The sequence below is a fragment of the Malaclemys terrapin genome, chromosome 3, assembly GCF_027887155.1.
Source record: "Malaclemys terrapin pileata isolate rMalTer1 chromosome 3, rMalTer1.hap1, whole genome shotgun sequence".
NCBI lineage: Eukaryota > Metazoa > Chordata > Testudines > Emydidae > Malaclemys > Malaclemys terrapin.
The window spans coordinates 190,492,032-190,514,093 of NC_071507.1; the positions used below are offsets into that span (position 1 = coordinate 190,492,032).

Sequence of the window (22,062 nt, forward strand, 5' to 3'; positions counted from 1 at the left end):
GGGGACTACTGAACTGACTACATCTGCCTTGAAGGATGCATTTGGCAGAGGCAGCACATTCTTCTAGGCAGACAGCACTAGCTTATTCCCCAGCACAGGGGGGGGGGGGGCATCTTCTGCAGGGCTATTTAAGGAGTATATGTTGTGTGAGGAAGGAGCGAGTACTTGCTGGAAAGGAATAGTATTAAAGTGTTAAGTCCTTAAATGCTTCATGCAGCAGCAAATCCCAGCCAACTACAGCCCGGGAGGCCTGCCCCCACTCCCATCTCCCAGCCCCTCTGAGGGACCTGCCTTTCCTGTGCAGCTGGGAAGGGGGATTGGGTGACAGAGTAGGCAGCCCCCACCCATCCCAGCTTTTGCATTGGCTGGAAGCGTGTGATGGGCAGCTGTGATGCTCCTTGTCAGTCAGCTGGGAAGGAGAATGCATTCAGCAGCGGGTCCAGCTGAGCCGTGGCGTGGGGAAGGCAGGATAGTGCCCAGCTGAACGCAGAGGGAGACCCAGGCAGCAGCAAGAATTGCTCTGTGTTGCCGCAGACCAGCAGTGCAATAATGGGAGTGGAAATTGAGACAATCTCCCCTGGAGACGGTAGGGTCTGTCTCTCTCCTGATTTGCTTTTAGGTGGTACTGTGGTGACTGTGATCACAAGAGAGGGAGCCTGGGGGCGCGATCCGGGATCAAGGGACAGTGCAGAGGAAGGGTTTCTGGAGGGGGAGTGGGAATCTCGGCTCGGAGGAAGAGGGAGCCCAGGGGTCTCTTGCATCAAGAGAGTGAGAGAAATCTGAGATCAGAGGGAGCTCCTTGCCGGGATACTCTGGCATCAGAAGAGGAAGGAGTCCAGGGGTCTCTGGCTTCAGGAGTGGGGGTGGGAGGTGGATAAGAGGCAGGATGGATATGTGGTCAGAGGGGGCAGAAGTACAAGGGTGCCTTGCATTGAGGGTGGGGATATAGAATCAGAGGAAGCTCAGGAGTCTCTGGGATTAGGAGCGGGATCTAGTGTTAGAGAAGACAGTGAGCCTAGGGTCTCCAGAATTAGGAAGGGTTATCTGGAATCACTGCAGCCTCAGGGCTCTGGCATCAAAAGATGATATGAGACCAGATGAAGGGGAACCTAGGGATGTCCAACATCTGAAGAAGAAATAAAAGACTGCAGGGTAGAAAGGGGTGTGGGTGACATCCCTAGTATCAGGGAGGGTAAAAGCCTGAGGGTTCTGGGATCAGATGTTTGGGGGGAAGGTCTCTGGGATCAGAGGAACAGAAGGAAAGCCGACTAGATTCTCTGGGATGAGAAGGCTGCAGTGTCTGCTGCTCCTTTGGTGGCAACGGCAGAGGCAGTGAATGGTTTGGGATATTTAAATGGCATTTGCTGACAGCTGCATAAATCCAAGTGCAGTGAAGTAATTTAGTAACGAGAGCAAATTATAGTCCAGTGCACACCCACTTTAAAATGTGAGCCTTAGCAGTCAGCAGCGAAAGCAGGTTCACTTCCAAATCGCACTCTGGACCAGGCATTATTGGGGTAGCAGCAGCAAGACAATTAATTTCTGTAGAGGATGGAAATCAACATAATATATGATTGCTGATTAGTGTGTGTGGCTGTGGTGAAAGTTGGCACTTAACGTGCACAGTAACAAAGCTTCCCAAATTTATTTCCAAACCTTTTCATGAACCATAGGCCATTTATGTCAGAATCACTTCAGATGGCACCAGCATTTTGACCGGACTAGCTGTTTTCTCCCCTTTTAAAATACTATTATTGCATCTATAACACTTTATAATGGCTCCAGATTAAAGAGTGTATTAATCTTTGGTTTTTGTGGGATCATTTTTTCAGAGTGGCTGCTCCAATCTGGTGTTAGAACATTATCCCATAACTCTTGAAGACAAATGTCATTAGCAGGAACCCTATTTTTCTGTGATAATAACTCCAAAATTCTCTAATAAAAACATAAAAATCCATGTTTTTCCATGATTAAAATGAAATGCTGAACTTTAGTTTCCCTAGCTACAATATATATAGGTATCAGTTGAACACAATGTTTTATAAATATATTTACAGTTTTTAAGCTGTCAGACAGAGCCCTGCCACCCAGGGCAGAGAGCCAGAGCCGTGCCCATTCTCCTGATTATCTGATCTGACCCCAGTCTCAATTAGATCGGATAATCAGGGTTCTACTATACGTTTCTATCTTTTCACAAAATGTAAAAACCAAAGATTCTCTGGAAAAATGCAAATTTCTCATTTTTCCATGGCAAACGGATTTTTGGAATCTCTGGTCATTACTAATATAGAGCCATACGTATCTGTAGGCCAAATTCATCCTCGGCTTAACTCTGTTGGCCCAACATCATTTCCTCCCTTGCCTATGCCTTTTAACTGTTTTCTCCATCTACTATTGTTTACCTCTGTGGGCCAGATTCTGCTCCAATTTACAGTGCTGTAAATTCAGAGTAACTCCATTGATGTACGTACTGTTATTCTATTGTAAATGTAAGTAAGGGCAGAATTTAGCCTTGTCATTTTATTATTCATCTCTAGAGTGTATTGGGATATGGTTTGTATGAAAGATGCTCTTCAAAATAAAGTTATAAATGTGATTTCTTCTGGTTGCAAATCTTGATCCAATCCAGTTGATTTAAACAGTGTCATTAAAACCAAAACCAGTAAGCACTATTGCCTTCAGATCCACTCAGAAGTCAATTTGCTGTAGTGACTCATTGATGGTCTTAACATCTTTGAGCCTAATTCAGCCTTGGTATAAGATACTGTACCAATGGAGATGCATCATTACACCAAGTTATGCCAGGGTGGAATATGGGCCACTGAACACTTGTATCACACCCTTTCTGATCTACTTCCACATTGAATGGTGCATCGTACCTGGCGGTGTTATTAGTTGTGATATTACAGTAGTGCCTACTGCGATCGGGGTCCCATTGTGCTAGGCTTTGTACAGACAGGTAGAGTACATTTACACTGCAATGTAAGTCAAGGGTTAGTGGGACTCGAATTCACGGACCCTGGCTTTAAAAGCTCAGGGTTTGAGCATCCACACTCATTGGCGACTTTAGGTTAAGAATTTTTGATCTTGGGCCCCACACCAGGGCTCCAATCATATCCCAGATTACCTATATCCCCGAGTCCAACCAATCACATCCCAGACTATCTAGCACACTCTCTAGCCCTTTGTGGTGCAGCGTGGGAAAACTTCACTGTTCACCCTGCACATCACAGGAAGTTGTTGCAGCCCACCAACACATTCTGCTGAGCTGTCCTTTTGGGCTGCACGCTCCCAGCACTCAGAAACATGGAGTCATCATTTGAAGAACTTTTCTTGCTTGGGCTTTTGCTCCTGTTTCAGGAAATGGGCAGAGGTTTCATGAGATGCTGGTGGACATTTTGGTGGCGTTTTCTGAACCACTGAAGGCATCTGCCAGAGCTAATGATGGAGGAGGAGGATACAGACATGGAAAACTCGAACTGGCTGATGCTTCTCATGACTTTTGGTATAGCTGCTAATGCCCTCTATGTAGACCAGTGCTTATGGAGCAGGGCCACAAGCACAGATTGGTAGGATCACATCGTCATGCAGACCTGGGATGATCAGCAGTGGGTCCAGAACTTTTCCATGAAGAAAGCTACATTTCTGGTGCTTTGTGAGCAGCTTGCCCTGACCCTCCAGCATCTCAACATACTCATGAGGGTGGCCATATTGGACCTGAAGCAGGTTGTTATAGCTATCTGGAAGCTGGCTACCCCAGACTGCTACAGGTCTGTTGCGAACCGTTTGGTGTTGGAAAGTCAACTCTGGGTAAAGTGGAGGCAGAAGTTTTTGAGGCAGTCAGGCCTGTGATTTACCCAAAGGTGATGGGCATAAACAATCGGCAGCAGCTGTGGTGGCGATCCCTTGATTCAAGGATTGCTACCACGGATGTACATGTGGGTCTTGAGATGACTCTGGAGTCCGATCCTGGAACGACAGATCCACCCACAGTAGGTGCAGACATTTCCTGTCGGGCCACTGCCTGCTGGGAAAAAGTTCTTTCTTTTTCTTTCCTTTTCTCCCTCTTTTCAGCTTTAAGGGCAAGGCGCTTCTTCTCGAAGTGGGCCACTGCCTGATGTAGCACCATTGGGGTTGGTTGGTGGTTTGCTCCTCCCAGCTTGTGATGTCCACATCAGTTTTCTTGAGATACAGTTTTAATATGTCTTTGTAATGATCTCTGACTGTAGGTCAGCTGAGAGTAGAAGGCTTGTTTTGGCAGGCGAGAATCTGACATCCACACACAATGTCCAACCCAGCGGAGTTGGTGCATAAGGATCATTCCTTCAATGCTGGTGACATTGGCTACAGTGAGGATGCTGGCGTTAGTGCAGCGAGCTTCCCACTTGATGTGAAGGGTTTTCCACTGGTTGATAGTCTACCTTCATGGACAGACTGGGACACTATTCCCACCAAATGGCATTGTCATAAATGGAGTTACTGTCCCCCACTGCTATTCTGGGGAAACCCCGCATACCTCCTTTTTGCCCTGCCCTATGAAACCATATACTGATTTCAGAGGGCCTGGCAAAAGAAAGTTTAATTACACTCTCCGAAGGTGTAGAATGGTGGTTGAATGTGCGTTTGGCAGCTTGGAATCCTGCTGGCATGGTCTACAGACCCATTTGGATTCCAGTGTCATCAGTGATGTCTGATTTATTGTGCCTTGCTGGGCTCTTCACAGTCTTTGTGAGGTCAAAGGGGAGCCATTTGCCCCTGAATGGACCTATGACGGTAATGGACTGCTGAACCAGTACACTCAACCAGAAAGTGCACTGATCTCACAGCTGGAACAGACAACGGAAATCAGGGGTGCTCTGTGATCCCACATTATGGACTTGGATGGACCAATGGAAGAGGGAGAATAGTACATTTATGAATGTTTTTGTACAGCAATGTTTACAGTAAATGAGGCACTATCCCACCATTCAATGAAAGGGTGCACGGTCACTATACACAGTGAATGGGGGAGGTATTGATTGTCATGAATTTTTATTTCGGACGACATGACTGTTAATGTAATGCGTGTGGGGGAGCAGTGCATTTACTATTGATTGCTGTACGGAGAAATTGTTTGTATGCAACTTTTGCCTTACCCTGTATTTATCTTTATTATTCAAAATACACATTATAAGATGTGATGTTGTGAGCGCAATAAACTTTCCTAATAAAATACAAGCCTATATTTGTATTATAAAAATAACAATATTAGAGCATTGCCAGGCAGGCCTGCATACCAAAACAACAGTCATAAACCAACACCACCCAACCATGGAATTGTCCAAAGTGCTCCTGGTATGCAGCTCCTGGTACTGTAGACTGGGCTCACGCCATGGAGTGGGCACAGCAGGAGCCTGCAATCTTGTGGCCATTAGCGAAAGCAGCCACTCAAACAGGTTTTTCTGCTGTGCTCTGACATCCTCCTTCAGCCAATGTTCTTGTTCCTGGGACTGAAATGCAAGTGTCTGCTGCCTTGTTGCAATTCTGTCCTCAGCATGTATGCTGCTGAAATATGCAAACTTATGGTGACTGAACAGCACATCTATGAGGGGAGTGGCTGGTCAGCTACGGAGCTGACCCTGGAAAATACATCCTTCCTCAAAATGTGACTACCTATCTGGAGTTCCTGCTATGGGAAAACTTTGCAGCTATCAGCACCCAGATTGCCCCGCGCAGGACCCTTTCACCCCACACCTGGATCGCCCCCACAGTAAGCCCCTCCACACTTGGATCCTGCCGGGCTGAGTCTGCTTGCCCCACACCTGGATCAGGAGAGAAGGCTGGGTGTGCATGTGAGACTCTGCCCTTCTCGCTCGCTGTGGAGCCGTATAGATGTGCTAATATGCCCAGTAAGGAATCTATTTGTCAAAAAAACATTCCTGAATCTTTTTTGTTGTCTGTATTGTTACAGACATGCTTGCTGACAGGTATTTTGAAAGAAATTATCCAAATAATTGCAAATGGTGTGATTATACTGTGTTATTTTGACAATAAAATATTCAGAATTTTGCAGAATTTTAAAATATTGTGCACATAATTTTTATATTTTTTGGTATAGAATTTTTAATTTTTTTGGTGCAGGATTCCCCCAGGAGTAATCTTCCAATCTAAATAGGCCAGACAATAGGTTGTAACGAGCACCACCACTACCATTTTGTATTGTGATTCTCTGGTGAACCTACCTGTCTCAATGCTTTGCCTATCATAGGCTTTGTCCTCCTGCCATTTGCTGTTCACGGTGTTTGGCTTTGGCTCACTACCTTGTTATGCATTATTGGGTATCTCAGCTCATAGCCTGTATAATGCACAACACATTAGCACACTACATTCAGTGAGAAGAGGCAACAGAAGGCAGGCAGGATCAGCTCATGGTCCTACCTGAATCCCCAATTTATGGTTTCCTGACCTTGCTGTTCTGTAGTGGTGGGGCCTTCTGATGGATTATGGATCAAAGTTCTGTTGAATCTGGGGCCTTTGTCTGCCAGTTCAGATACACAAATCAATGGTGCCATTATTAGGAGTATTTTTGGTGCATCCTGAAAAATTGCCTTGTTGCTGTATTTTAGCAATATAGAGAGTGGGAGGATGGAGGCGGTAACTCTTATCAGTGGCAGGAAAATCATTCAGACCTCTTGCCCTTGGTGTCAAAATATTAACAAGGGGCTAACAAGATCGCTCTTCACCCATCACTGCTTTACTATCTCATGTGACTGCAGATCTGAAAATGCATTTGCAGTGTATGAGATAGGATTTTTTTTAAAAACCATCGCCGCTTGCTAATTATATGTGTTCTTATTAAAGTAGACTTAAGTAAAAGGTATTGGAATTATGAATATGAACACATTACTTTACCACATCTTCATAATGTAATCTTATTCATTTGTGAACAATAGCAAAATATAGGTTCAGTGAAGTTAAAGATTATTATAATTAAGGCTAAGATTTATTCACGGGTATTTTTGGTAAAAGTCATGGACAGGTCACGGGCAATAAATAAAAATTCACAGGCTGGCCTGTCCATGACTTTTACCAAAAATACCCCAAACTAAATCTCTACTTCTGGGGCTCCGCTGCTCTGGGGGGGCCCTGCTGGAGAAGGGCCCTACACCAGTGCTGGGCGTTGACTGCTCCTCGGGCGGTCTGTGGGACCAGCCGCAACGGCCGCTGCTTGGGCGGTCCCCAGAGCCAGATGCCCAGGGTTTCCTGAGCAGTGGCCGGTGTGGCTGGCCCCAGGGACCACCAGAGCAGCTGGTCCCGGGTCGCTCCAGCAGCAGCCGGTGTGGCTGGCTGTGGGGCACCTGAGAAGCTGTCCCAGGAGCCAGCTGCTCGGGCAGCCCTGAAGTCAGCTGCACTAGCCACTGCGAAAGTCACGGAGGTCGTGGAAAGTCATGGAATCCGTGACTTCCCCAACCTCCGTGAAAGAATTGCAGCCTTAATTATAATTCATTATGTCTTTCCAAAGGCCATCCCTTGCATTTGTAGGATGTAGTCTGCTGTCAGAGGACAAATCAGATGTTAAAGCTAGTAAGAAAAGATATTAGACTTGACAGAAAGGAGAAACCACATTAATATAAGAAAACACGTCTTCCTAAACTAAATAGGGGACCTTTTATCCTAAACCATTTCACTCTCATCCTGAATATTGGTGACTAAGATAAAATGACACCCAGACTCAAAGCAGCCCTAGAGTCAAACCCCAGTCTAACCTCCTGAGCCAACTTCTCCTAAAAGCAAAACTTTCCCACACAGGATGGTTAATCAGAGACTTATTAAAAATATATTTTTCTATTTTTAACAGGAAGGACATTTCCAAAGAAGGGTCAGACGTGCGTGGTACACTACACAGGTGAGGCGTGTTCTGAATGTTCTGTCCGGACGGCTTTGCACTTCGGGAGCCGTTTGTCATTTCAGATTTCATGATCATATTTTTTCCCCTTCCTTTGCCCCTTCTTGGCCTTTTAATATTTTTCTGTGTAGTTTCCTGAAGGCATCACTCTTGACTGGGTAGCTCCAACTACAATATATATGTGTGCATGCTATTCTTTGCTAAGTGGAATGTTTAATAGCGTATGGTTAATAAATGACACTGTGGGCCTGATTCTCCGCTCCATTACACTAGCCATTGAAGGCAAGTGGAAAACACATGTTACACAGTGGAGGATCAGGCCCTCTATCTTCATCATCTCGGACCCTGAGGTCATTAATTGAGATGCAATGATATTCCTTCTTTCTTTTGGCTGTGTATAAGATAAAAGCATGTATCCCAGAGATTAGGGGTAAATTCACCCCTGTGCAAGGAGGCGGGGGGGACAGTACAAAGTCCTACTTTGAGGACTTAAATGGGTTTTAATGTTGCCTGTTGATGCTCTTCTATTGTGTATAAATACTTAAAGAGTCATTGGGCTAAAGAGAGTGAGTATGACTTTGTAGCCTAGTGGGTAGAGCACCCACCTGTGAGATGGGAAACCTGGTGTTTAGTCCCCTACTCCAATGACTGTTGTGTCTTGTGTATTTAGATTATATGCAATTTGGGCCAGGGACGGTCTCTTACTACGTGTATGTAAGCACCTAGCACATTGCCCTGGTCTCAGTTGAGTTTGCTAGGTCATACTGTAATATTGATAATAATAACAATAAGGGAATAACAGTGGCCTTAGTACTGGTGTATCTCAACATTAGGAAGGTATTTTTCTACAGTTCAGTATAGTTTCTTAAGATTAAATTCAGTGAGTTCTTGGTGTGGGGAATCTGTAGTGTCAACTCTTCAAAGCAGCCTGGCTGGAGGTAGGGTTGCCAACGCTCCCGGATTGGCCGGGAGTCTCCCGGAATCAGAATCGATCTCACGGTGACTACTGAAACCGATCCAGGAGATTTTAATAGGCTGCTAAAAGTCCGGTTGGCAGCACAACGGGGCAAAGGCAGGCTCCCTACCTTCCCTGGCTCCACGTGGCTCCCGGAAGTGACTGGCAAGTCCCTCTGGCTCCTAGGCACAGGGATGACCAGGGGGGTCTCTCTGTGCTTCCTCTGCCCTGTGTGCTGACTCCGCAGCACCCATTGGCTGGGAACCACGGCCAATGGGAGCTGCGGAGACGGTGCCTGCAGGCAGAGAAAGCGCACAGAGCCGCCTGGCCGCCCCTGAGCCAAGGAGCCAGACATGCCAGTTGCTTCCAGGAGCTGCCTGAAGTAAGCACTGCCTGGCTGGAGCCCGCATCCCTCACCCTCTCCCACGCCTCAACCCCCTGCCCCAGCCCTGGGCCCCCTCCCACACCCAAACTCCCTCCCCTCCTGCACCCCACACCTTCTCCTGTATTCCAACCCCCTGACCCAGGCTCAACCCAGAGCCCTCTCCCACATTCTGAAACCCTCGGGCCCACCCTCCAGCTCAGAGCCCGCACCTCCCTCCCCTCACCCCAACCCCCTGCCGCGGCCCGGTGAAAGTGAGTGAGGGTGGGGGAAAGCGAGCGAGGGGGGGGAATGGAGTGAGCGGGGGGTGGGGCCTCAGAGATGGGACAGAGCCTCGGGGAAGGGGCGGGGCAGGGCAAGTTGGCAACCTTAGCTGGAGGTATGGAAGTTGTGACTCTCCATTAAATAAAATCTCTATAAGTTCTAGTTTTTGTCACATGTGTTATGACTTTGAATACTTTGTCTAGTGGCTAAAGCATAGGATTGGGAGTCAGGAATTCTGGATCCTGTTCCTGGCACTGCTGCTGAATTGCTGTGTGACTTCAAACAACCCTTGAATACATAGGCCCAAATTCAGCCTTTAATTATAGTGGGGCAGCTCTTATTCACAATCATTGTAACTGAGGATAGAACTGAGCCTTTAATCCCTCCGTACCTCTGTTTACCCATCTGTAAAATTGGAATAATACTGCAATTACCCACTTCGGAGGAATATTACAAGCCTCAATTCATTAATGTTTGTGAAGTGCTGTGAGGTTTTTGTTTGAAAGATGCGATAGCAGTGCACATTATATTATTATTTATTTATTAAATTAAACATCTTTCAGAGCAGCATTTTGCTGATGGTCACAGACCTAATTAATGTCCAGTAGGAAATCAATCCGTTTCTTTTTAAAACACTTAAGATGAGATAGATCTTCAGCTGGAGTCAATCAGTACAGCTCCATTGACTATTGACTTCAATGGAGCTACCCAAATTGGCCCTGTATTTAAATCAGAATTCATAAATGATGCTCTTATCTTTTTTGTTATTGCTTGCACTAGTGATCTGGGGGCACATTGCTGTCATTCCTTTTGCCATATGTTACCAAACATTTTATATTTATGTATACATTACCAAATGCTTTGTAATTTTTGTTTCTGATGTTGGGTGAAGGCCATGGTTGCAATTGTGAAATTGCACAAGTCTACTGCATAATGTGCAGATTACACTGCTCTACAGCCAAAATGCTTCTGAAATAAATGTAGTCCAACTTTACTAATTCTGGGTCACTGAGAATGAAAATGATGCTTAAGATTGTTGATTGGCTCTAGTTTTCAAGATATGCTATTGGGTCAGTATATACGACCCTTGACTTGGGAATGGCGGAGGATAAGTGAGTTATAAAGGGAAGGGATCTCAATTTAAACCAGAAATGTCTAAAATACATCTTTGACTGGATCTATGAATAAATCTATGACTGGGTTTGGACAGTACTTGCTTTTTAGGCAAAACAATGAATGATGCAATCTGAAGCTGGTATTGCATCATACATGATATGAATTGCATCATGTTATTCCTAGAAGTCATGGATGATGCAATCATAACGAAGCTTACATCACTCTGCTGAACAAATTGCCCTATATCAGCTCTAGAAATCATACAGTGTCATGCTCTCTTATTTGTCAGTGTTTGATTTTGCAAAGGGACACATTTCTGTTTAGCCAAAGTGAGCAGAGATGCCTCGTACTTGTGTGAACAGTGCAGATAACTTCTGCTATGTTTGTGGTGAAGTGACTTTTGCATCACAAAAGCGCAGTATAACCACTATGGTTAAGAAAGCCTATCACCTATATTTTGGCTGCAAAATTGGAGATCAGGACAAGAGGTGGGCCCCACACATATGCTGCAACACTTATGCAACAGCTCTTCACCAGTGGTTGAACAGGAAAAGGAAATCTATGCCTTTTGCAGTGCCAATGATTTGGAGAGAGCCAACAGATCATACCAGCAATTGTTACTTCTGCATGGTGCCTCCAGTTGGGAAAGGTGTGTCAAAGAAGAAAAAGTGGACTGTGCATTATCCAAACATTCCATCAGCTATACTCCCAGTACCCCACAGAGAAGGACTGCCGGTTCCTGATGCACCAGAATCATTCTCACTTGAGTCAGACGAGGAAGAGGATGAAACTTCTGGTCCTGAGCCATCAATGTCATAGGACCTACATTTTCTCCCATCCTCCTCCTCTGAACCACACCTCATAACACAAGGTGAACTGAATGACCTTGTCAGGGATTTGGAACTATCCAAGAGTAAGGCAGAGCTGTTGGGCTCCAGACTACAGCAGTGGAATCTCCTGGCAGGTGATGTTAGGGTTTCCATGTTCCGTGACCGTCAAAAGGATCTTGTCCCATTCTTCTTCATGGAAGGTGATCTTATAGCCTGCAACAATATCGATGGTGTGATGGCAGCCCTCAACATCGTTCACGATCCAGATGAGTGGAGACTGTTCATTGATTCATCGAAGACGAGTCTTAAAGCTGTTTTACTGCATAATGGCAATGTTTTCCCATCAATTCCAGTTGGTCATGCAGTCCATATGAAGGAAACCTATGACAACATGAAACAACTTTTGAGGTGCATAAACTATGACCAACATCAGTGGCAGCTTTGTGGCGATTTGAAGGTTGTTGCTCTCTTGCTTGGTCTGCAGACTGGATACACAAAGTACTGCTGTTTTCTCTGCGAATGGGATAGTCGTGCAAGAGATTCCCAGTACATCAAGAAAGATTGGCCACTCCGACAGTCATTGGAGCCTGGGAGGAAAAGTGTTCAGCATCCACCACTTGTTGAATCAAGGAAGATTTTGTTACCACCCTTACACATCAAGCTGGGTCTGATGAAGAACTTGTCAAGGTCATTGACAAAACACAAGCAGCTTTCAAGTACCACCGTGGAAAATTTCCAAGGTTAAGTGAAGCTAAGATAAAGGAAGGTGTCTTTGTTGGTCCTCAGATTCGTGAACTTCTTCGAGATGATGCATTTGACCATGCACTGCGTGGTAAGGAAAAGATGGCATGCAAAGCCTTCCAGTTAGTGGCAATAAATTTTCTCGGAAACAACAAGGCAGACAACTACAGGTTGTTGGTGGAAAACCTCCTCAAGGCATACAAAAGCCTTGGTTGCAACATGTCACTAAAGATACATTTTTTGCACTCTCATCTAGATTTTTTTCCACCGAACTGTGGAGCAGTGAGCGACGAGCACGGCGAGCGATTTCACCAGGACATTGCAACAATGGAGAAACGGTATCAGGGCAAATGGAGCCCATCAATGCTTGCAGACTATTGCTGGACAGTGACAAGAGATGCTCCATTGAATGAATACAAGAGACAAGCCAAGAAGCGCCAAGTAGACACTGAATAGGACTAAACTATGTACATAATAGTTTTTTGCCTTTTGTTTCATAATAAATTTTATTTATATAACCCTTTTGCTGATTTTTAAAGTGTTACATAAACAGGACAGATGAAATATTATCATGTAAAGCAACCATAAACACATGAAAAGACCTAGGTTTACAATTTATGATTAAAACTCCTCTATCTACACAATATACATAGACATAAAATGTAAAAACTTAAATATCTTAGAAACAGTAGCCAATCAGTTGTTTTAATTGTCATATTTGAATTCAGCACATCAAAATACATAATAAATAGCACATTTTATCTCTGAAGCAGATGACTTCTCAAAAATTGTAGACCAGTGTTATTGGTAGTTTATGAAATGTACTTGATTTATCGGGATGAAAAAAGAAAAAAAATCCATTTAACACAACACAGATTTCTATGGAATTTGATTATATGACTCTGCCAAAAAGAGAAGAATTTTCTATGTATTTCACGGGCCAAAATCAATACAGCCTTAATACAGTATTCTTATTATAATGGTTGGAAATCTATGGGCATAAGTCCAGATTCCCATCTCAGCAAGACTGATGTAAATCAAGTGTAATGCCACTGAATGGAATGGAGTTACACCAGTCTTTCTAGATGAGAATCTGGCCAATATAGCTTAATGTTTGCATGGCTTAATATACGTTCATCCAATCTGGAAGTGCTCTGTGTCAGCATAAATGCAAAAAAACTCATATTAGCCCAATCCTGTTCTCAAACAAACACATAAACACCCATTGACTTCAGTGGGTGTTGTGCTTGTGTATCTGAGGAAAGAATTAGGCTCTAAGCAAGGAATTTAATCAAAATTCTTTGTCTTTAATTAGCTGTCTGGGTGATTTTGTAATAGATAGCGAAAACAGAAATACTGGGTGACAGTATTTGGTCCTGCCATGCGGGCAGGGGACTGGACTCGATGACCTCTCGAGGTCCCTTCCAGTCCTATAATCTATGAATCTATGAATCTATGAATCTAGGGTAAGTGACTTGCTTCCACTGTGCCTCAGTTTTGAAATTTGTAAGTAAAGGAGATAGTGCCTCACAGGATTGTCATGCAACCTAAATAATGTTCACAAAATGTTTTGAGAGTCTCATGTTAAAAGAGACTGTAGAAGTGAAAAAAGATTGAGCTGGTAGGGAGCATACACAGACCTTGTAAGCAAAATATAGTAGCTTCAACAAGTAAATGAATGAGTTTGAGTTGAACATCTCAGTTCATTTCCTTGTGGAAAAGGGTCCATATCATAAAATGGACCCTCAGATTGCCCAGTTCTTCCACCCTTACTCACATTGAGCAATACCTTACTATGCAATAGTCCTATTGTTGAAGTGAAATCACTTGCAGAGTTAGGTACTACAGTAACTCCTCACTTAAAGTCATCCCAGTTAATGTTGTTTCATTGTTACATTGCTGATCAATTAGGGAACATGCTCGTTTAAAGTTGTGCAATGCTCCCTTCTAACGTCGTTTGGCTGCCGCCTGCTTTGTCCACTGCTTGCAAGAAGAGCAGCCCGGTGGAGCTAGCTGGTGGGTGGTTGGAACCACGGTGGACCGACAGCCCCCCTATTAGCTCCCCGCTCCCCTAAGTTCCCAGTGCAGCAGCTGCCCAGCAGGCTAGCAATTGCAGCTGTCCCTCCCCCCACTGTCCTCTGCCATGGAGCTGCTCCCTGAGACTCCTGCTTGCTGTGGGGAGGAGGGAGGAAAAGGGGGGCTAATGTCAGGGTGTCCCCCTTCCCCCTGCTCCTGCACCCCGCTTACCCCATCTCCATAGAGCAGGGGGTCACACAACAGAGGGAGCTTCCAGGCAGCAGCAGCTGCGGTGGGTCTCAGCTTGCTGAGCTAATTAACAAGGCAGTGTACTTCTGACCCCACCCTTCATACTTAAAGGGGAAATGTGCATCTCTCTCTTGCGCACACACACACAGGTTGTGTGTCTCTGTCTCTGTCTGCCCTCCCTCCTTTCCTGCTGCCTTGTACAGTAGAGTGTGAGAGTTAACCCTTGAGGGCTCAGACAATTACTAGTTCATCGTTTAGCAGTAAGGCATTCCCTGGAAATATCCCACCCTCTGACTCCTCCACTAGGGTTACCATATGTCCGGATTTCCCCAGACATGTCCGGCTTTTTGGTCCTCAAATCCCCATTGGGGGGAATTTTCAAAAAGCCGGGGAAATAGGGAGGCATAAGCCAGGGTCCGCCAGCCCCAGCACGACCCGCCAGGTCCGCAGTGCAGCCCAGCTGCCCCGGCTACATTGTAGCGAGCTCGGGTGGGAGGAGGGGGGGCGCAGCCGCAGAAGGCGGCGGAGGGGCCGCTGCTGCCCCACAGGCTGGGCAGACCGTGTGCCCCAGCCGAGCCCGCAGGACCACGGGGAGGCCGGGCCCAGCCAGCGGCTCGGGCTTCCCTCGCGGGCGGGGATCCCCCGGCCACTGGGGGACCCTTCCTGCGGCCCCGTCGCCCTACGTGGCTCGGAACCCGGCGCCACGGGAGCTGTTACCAGCGGGGAACGTGCTCGGTGGCAGGAAGGAGGCTGCAGCGCGGGTCGGGGAGTGCGGCGTGTGCCGGGGCTGCAGGGACCCGCGCCGCCCCGGTCGCCGCTGAGCGTCCGAAGTCCCCGCCAGGCAGAGGCTGCCGGGTGAGCGGGGGAGCAGGGCAGCCAGGGGGTGCAAGAGGCTGCAGGGCAAGGAGGAGCAGGGCAGGCAGGGGCATAGAGGCTGCAGGGGTAGGGGGGCACAGGGGCTGCAGGGCGAATGGGGAGTAGGGGTCAGAGGCTGTAGGGCAAGGGGGGTGCAGAGGCTGCAGGGCGAGTGGGGAGCAGGTAAGCACTTAGCAACCCCCAACCAAGATCAGAGCGGGAAGGAGGAGGGGGAATGTGGGGTGCTAAAAGGAGGGGGCAGAGTTGGGGCAGGGACTTTGGGGAAGGGGTTGGAATGGGGGCGGGGTTGGGGCGGGGTTGGGGTGGGGCCAGGGGTGGGGAAGGGGCGGAGTTGGGGCAGGGCCAGGGCCCCCGTGGGGTGTCCTTTTTTTTAAGTGTTGAAATATGGTAACCCTATCCTCCACCTCATCCAAGCTTCACAATCATCATCACTGTGTACCAGTATTAAATTGTTTGTTTAAAACTTATACTGTGTGTGTGTGTGTGTGTGTGTGTGTGTGTGTGTGTATATGTATATACACTATAAAATATAGTCTTTTGTCTGGTGAAAAAAATTTCCCTGGAACCTAACCCCCTCATTTACATTAATTCTTATGGGGAAATTGGATTTGCTTAACATCGTTTTGCTTAAAGTCGCATTTTTCAGGAACATAACTACAACGTTAAGTGAGGAGTTACTGTACTTAACATGAATAGAGTAACAGAATTAGACCCAGAATTGGCACTGGACAGCAACCTTGCTGGCAATCTCAGATGAGAGATAAGGATTGATTAGGCAGGCAGACTTCTTTATCATTGTATCCCCTTAAAGATGATCTCTGCCGGTCAGAGTTTTGACACCTGGTCTGCATGGTGAGAAGAAGCTAGCATTGCTGCTAGAGCTGGTTGGGATTTTTTTGACGAAACAGTATTCTGTCAGAAAATGCCAATTTGTCAAAACCAACATTTTTTGCAGGAAAAGGTCGGCTTCTACAATTTTTTGACAGGAAAGGTTTCTCAGGTCCACAGTGGATGTTAGAGAGCAAGCAAGAATCCGAGTCAGGGCGAGCAGGGACTTGAATATAGATCTCTCCCCTTCCTGATGAGTACCCTAACCACTGAGCTATTGGCTGTTTTGGAGGTGGGTTTCTTGGTTTTCTAGGAGAATTTTGAATGGTCTCAGTATCATCCCAACACGGAACAGAAAAACGTGTGAAATCTCAAAAAAAGTGCATGATGGGAAGACTGTTTCTCATCCAGCTCTACTGCTGCCTGTTGTCTGGATAAATAGAAAACTTCAGTCTTCAGGACAGCTCTGTAAGCCCAACAACCTTAAAACTCATTTGAGAAAAACAAAGGACCTGGTTTCTTTTATGCAGATTTAAGAAGACAAAAGAGATATTTCTTCAAGACAACAAAAAAAAGGGGCTTTCTGCTCTGTGAGTGACTTTGCTGTCATTGGAAGACCGGTTTGGAGACTACCAGTCTTCTGTGCTGACGGAGCACCCATTAAACTCAATAGGAGTTCCTTTCACAGAGGATTTGCTGCATCAAGCTGCCTCCCTGTGTGCATTGAAATTAAATTGCTAGAAAATAATTAAGCCCCCTGCTGTTTAGTCCATGAAAAAGCTATCATAAGTTTATATGAAGTCAAGAAAAGTTGCAAAGGAGCTTATGTAACGTAACAAAGAAGTAATGGCCTCTGTTCATCAGGCTTTCTGAGCTCAGTACTAATCTGGGGCAACACACACTTGCAGAATAATTGATGCTCTTTCAAACTGAGGGTTGCTGGCTCCCATTTGCACATGTTTATAGTGCACAATTATGTTCACGCTGCACATTTCTAGCTCATGTAAATTTAATGGCCAGGATCTGAAAGCTTTGTAATAATTGATGCCAATTAGAATTCCAGATTCAGATCTTCACCAAAATGAAATAGATTTCTAATGGGTTTATATATATACAAAGAGTTCCACAATTATTCATACTTCTGAGTCAGTACTGAACTAGTGCCAGCATGGGATTAAGGGGCTTTATATTGAAAGTACCGTCTTTCAAAGAAAATTTAAAATTTAGTCCTAGCTATTTGAGGGTATTATAAATCCTACATTACTATTTCCTAAGAATGTTGGCCTCAAAGTCCGTGTTCCCTGCACATCACATGGCACAAAGAATCCTTATGACACCACATGCATGGGATTGCTAGGCAGAGGCAGGGGACCAATATAATCAGAGCACCAGTGGATCCACATAGCAGCCAACACCTGTATCCATCACCCAAGCAGGGATGCAGTAACTGTTGGGACTACAGAAGCCTGGAGACCCCAGCAGCTGTGAACTATCTCTGATTCCACACTGTGATCTAGGTGGGGGTATTCTATCTCCCCCAATCTGTGCCTCACTTCTTAGTCCAGCTCTTGCTCCCCCTTTCTGACTTGGCTCATTAGTCCTATAATATATAGGTTCTTATACTGTCCTCATCACCATGGTATCTGAGCCCCTTCCAGAAGTGCATATAATGATGTGACTAACATCTGTCCCATGTGGGTTGTTCTTTCTCTCATCCTCTCTCCAGGGAGAGAGTTGTGTGTGCAGTGTAATGTGTTAGTTTGGTAGGTTTGTTTTGTTTTATTTTTAATATACAATGGAGAAGGCATGTTAGTTTATCTAGTCCATCTGCTAGTCCAGCATTGTTCTCTGCAGTACATTTGCTAGTGCTTTGTACAGTCTAGTTTTAAATCTCGCAAGTGATAGCTACTTATGCTACTTCCAAACCCTTTAAAGTTGGTGCTGATGCAGCATTCTTTGGAAATGAGACAAGGACACACTGGATTTTCTGATAAAATCATGGGGAAAATCAACTTGCACCCACAGGACTTTTGACTGAAAGCAGTGGACACTGACCATGGACTCTGGGAAAAATTCTGACTCCTCCACTGGCAAGAAAACTTGACAATGTGTCTTGCAGCTAGGGAACAGCCAAACCCAAAGTCCTAGATATGAACTCCCCTCAACTTCAGGAAGAAGGGCTGGTTGAAAATTTTCTGTCAAAACTGTTTTTCAGTGGAACATTCGGTTTTTGACTAAAGAAAACTTTTCATGAAAAATACCTGCTTTCTGTGGAAACTTTTTCTTTTGGTTGAAAAACTGAAAATGTTTTAGTTTTGGGACAAAACCCAAATAATTTTATTTGGCAATGTTATGGCCTTGCCTCACAGGCGTTTTAGGTTGAGAGCCTCAGGCCTCCATTCTCAGGTCTGGGCTGGATTTCCTAGCCAGACTACATCTCCCATGATGCACCATGGCCTAGGACTCACATAATGTGCCACAGTAACTCAGAAAGATGAGAGATTGGAACATCATGGTAGATGTAGTCTGTCCAAGCAACTTGGCCCAACGAGGAGAATGGAGTGTGAGGTACTCAAACGTCAGTTCCCTTGAGACACCACAGTAGCATTTCCAATTGAAATGGTAAGTTTTCAGATGAAAGTTTTTGACTACTTTTTTGTTTTGTTTGTTTGTTTTTTCACTGAAAATTCAACATTTTCTGCAGAAAAACTTCCACTTCCTGACAAACTCTAGGAGGAGGTCCAGAATCCAGGTCTAAAATTCATTAGTTGGTTGCTCTCTCTGTAATGAGTTAAAACCCTGTATCTGATCCCCCCACCCCAACTATCAATTTTTATTTAGCGATTTGGATCTGCATTTTGCAATTTAGTGACATTTCAAATTGCAATCCAGCTTAATCTTGCATTGTTCCTGCTCCAGTGTCCGTTCGTCATAGGGAGAAATGATTTTTTCTTGTTCAGTAATGATCCCATCTGTCCCACCAGTTTAATCCTTTCATGTCTGTATTGCTTAAAAGTTATATGAAATTGTGGCAGCCCCACTAGACATTCATTATTTTACCTCCCCATTCACTCTCCCTCTCTCTCATCCCCACAATCACTACATAAATGTATTTTATATATTATTCATCGTGTCCATTTTATAGGTGAATATGATCATATGTCCTCTTCAAATTCTAAAAGAAAGTGTATTCTTCAGTCTCCTGGTCTTGTAGCTGCAATAGGGAAATCAAGCTATAATGTTTGCAGTACTTCAATACCCTGAGCGTTAGTCACTCATGTTATATATATAATTCTACTTTTATGCTCTGATTAATCTTTTCTCATTCTAAAAAGGTTCTCCTTTTTCTTTGGAAGGGATGTAGTGAGTAGCTGGCAACAGCTCTGGAAAGGCTACAGCTGCTTCCTCCCTTATTCTGCCAGTGGAATTTTTGGAGCGGGTAGACAGTGGCATTGATAGCTTGCACCTTCAGGTTTATGCCCTTCCCTGATTTTTCAGTGGTGTCACTTGCACCTTGTCTCCAATCAAGTGAGCAGCAAGGCAGGTGCACAATTCCTGCCCTACTCCCCGAGCCAGTCAGCAATGCTTCTACAGCGCACAGCTGAATGCTATCGTCTGCGTTGTCTAAGTGATTCCCTTTTTCAGAGTGTCCTGTTCACTTCCTGGCCTGAACCCAGAGACATGATCCTGTTTCTGAACCTTGATTTTCTGAGTCAGTGCTTCTAGTCCCTAGCAGGAGAGGCAGTTAAAGGGCCACCATGTCAAAATGAAGAGCACATGTTAAAAAAGATCCTTAGCTGGGTTACTAATAATACCTTAGATTGTTTGACGTGAAAGCCTTTAAATATCTAATTTCCTCTTCCACATTTGTGCTTATGATTCAAATTCCTGGATTCAAACAGAAGTTTTAAACGTCAGCAGGTCAAATCCAAGCCCTGGACCAAATTCTGCACTGATGTAAGTGGGCAAATTTCTATCATGGGCAATACAGTTGCGCTCTCTTATGCCAGCAGTGAATTTGACCATTGCAATAGCCACCTAAAATTTAGACTTGGATTTCAACCCCCCCAAATTCAAGAGCGTGCAGATCTGGCATTTTGGTTAGTCCCATTACAATACAGATATCATTTCACCTATGTAGCTAGGTTCCTTTACCATGCCTAACACTGTAGTATCTGAGAACCTGAGATATGAAGCTCTCATCCATATCTAGAGTCTGGATCGCTGATTATGTTTTTTGTTTACATTTCACATTTCTTTCCGTTTAGACAGTGAAATTAAACTGTTCAGATTCATTTTCTGGGTCTTCTCTAATCATAATAATACTTAGCTCTTACCCAGTGCTTTTTATCTGTAGATCTCAAAGTACTTTATAAAGGAGTTCAGTATTATGGCTCTCACTTTACAAATGGAGAAACTGAGGCACAGAGAGAGGTAAAGCAACTTGCCCAAGCTACCCAACAGGTTAGTGTCAAAGCTAGGAATAGAACCCATGTGTCCCAATGCCATGTTCTACTCACTAGTCTACACTGCCTCTCTCAAGCAATTCCTTTGTGTCTTTCCAGTCCTGCAGTGAATGTGTAATGCTTCGGAACAAATCATTTAAACTGAAATGGGCTGGCAGGAAAATTTTTATTCTTATTAGATTTTGTGTTTTTTTTTTAAACCAAACCTAATTTTGGGGCCAAATTGAAATAGAAATTATTGTTTTTATAAGAGTTGTAAACAGATGAAGGGCCCGAGTCTTTCTTGCTAAAAAGAATAATGAGGTCATCTACAATAATGATTCAAAACACTACAAAACCATAGCTAAAGCCATTATTTTACCTCACATTACATTACTGGGACATTACTGAAGAATATTGTACTGTTTTTAATAAGGTCACCATCAATGCACACTCAAAGCTCCTATTGATTTCGTGGAAGTTTAGAATGGGTAAAAATAAATAACAGAATTGGAACCTTAGTGAGCTAGAAAATATAAATGCAGAGCCAGGGATGATGGAGAGATGGAAAATAGTTGGAGACGTTGGATCTTACAGAGAGCAGAGAAATTATAGTTTCGAAGGGACTTCACACTAAAAGGGTATGAGGAGAAATGTTAGATAACTATAAAATGCCATAGTTCAGTAAGGGAGATCTTATTGGACTCCTCCTGACTGGGAAACCTCCCTCTGATTCATTCTGCCACTGTTGGGCCGGCCCATTTGTAGACTACAAAGCATTTAAATGTTGCCTGTTGTGTTAGTGAGTAATGGACATTGCCAACCCATTGTGTTTAAAGTGGACAGTCAGATAAGAATAGCAACAGCTCTTCCACACGGGCCAAATTTATTTTAAATTTCAGGCACCTCTGTACATTTTACGGACAAGTAGCTGTGTTGAAAGAACAAGGGTACTGGGGCAACAGTTATCTGAGCCTTTCCTTTTCCCCTGAGAAACCAATGTATAATGCAGCCTACCAGGGTGTCAGCTGATAAAAGCCAAACAGATGTTTCTCGTGAAGTGATCTCTGGATTTGGTGTCGTGGAGCTGGCTGTGCAAGTGAAGCCAGACATTATCCTGAAGCACAGTGAATGAATGAATAACTCTGACATGGATGCTTCTATTGCACCATCCAGTCTGTCTCTCTAGGTTCTCATACTGTGCCCAAGAGCACCCTCCCTTGTCCATCCCCATTCCAGGGCATTTAGGTTACTATAAGCTATTTTGGAGAAGTCAGTTGATTATTGAAGTAGATCTGAACACTTCCAAATTTTGGGGTAGTGTGGTTCTGAATTTGACCTCTGGGCACGGCACCAATCCCTATAATGGACTGAAACTCACCCTCAAACCGGAACATCCCCTATATTTTGGAAAAGTTCTCATCTAGTTATGAATTTTGTGGGTTGGGCCCATCTATAACTGACTAGAATAGAAC

The 22,062-nt window shown here is 44.7% G+C and overlaps 1 protein-coding gene across 1 annotated transcript in view; it reads left to right on the plus strand.

Moving 5' to 3' along the window:
• The first annotated feature begins 412 nt into the window (after positions 1-412).
• Positions 413-22,062, plus strand: part of FKBP1B (FKBP prolyl isomerase 1B) — a 57,151-nt gene continuing 35,501 nt past the window's right edge. Inside the window, exons 1-2 of the mRNA XM_054022961.1 lie at positions 413-586; positions 7,838-7,885. Of these exons, the coding sequence (XP_053878936.1) occupies positions 550-586; positions 7,838-7,885 (85 nt within the window). The 5' untranslated portion in view covers positions 413-549. The remainder of the gene's footprint in view (positions 587-7,837; positions 7,886-22,062) is intronic.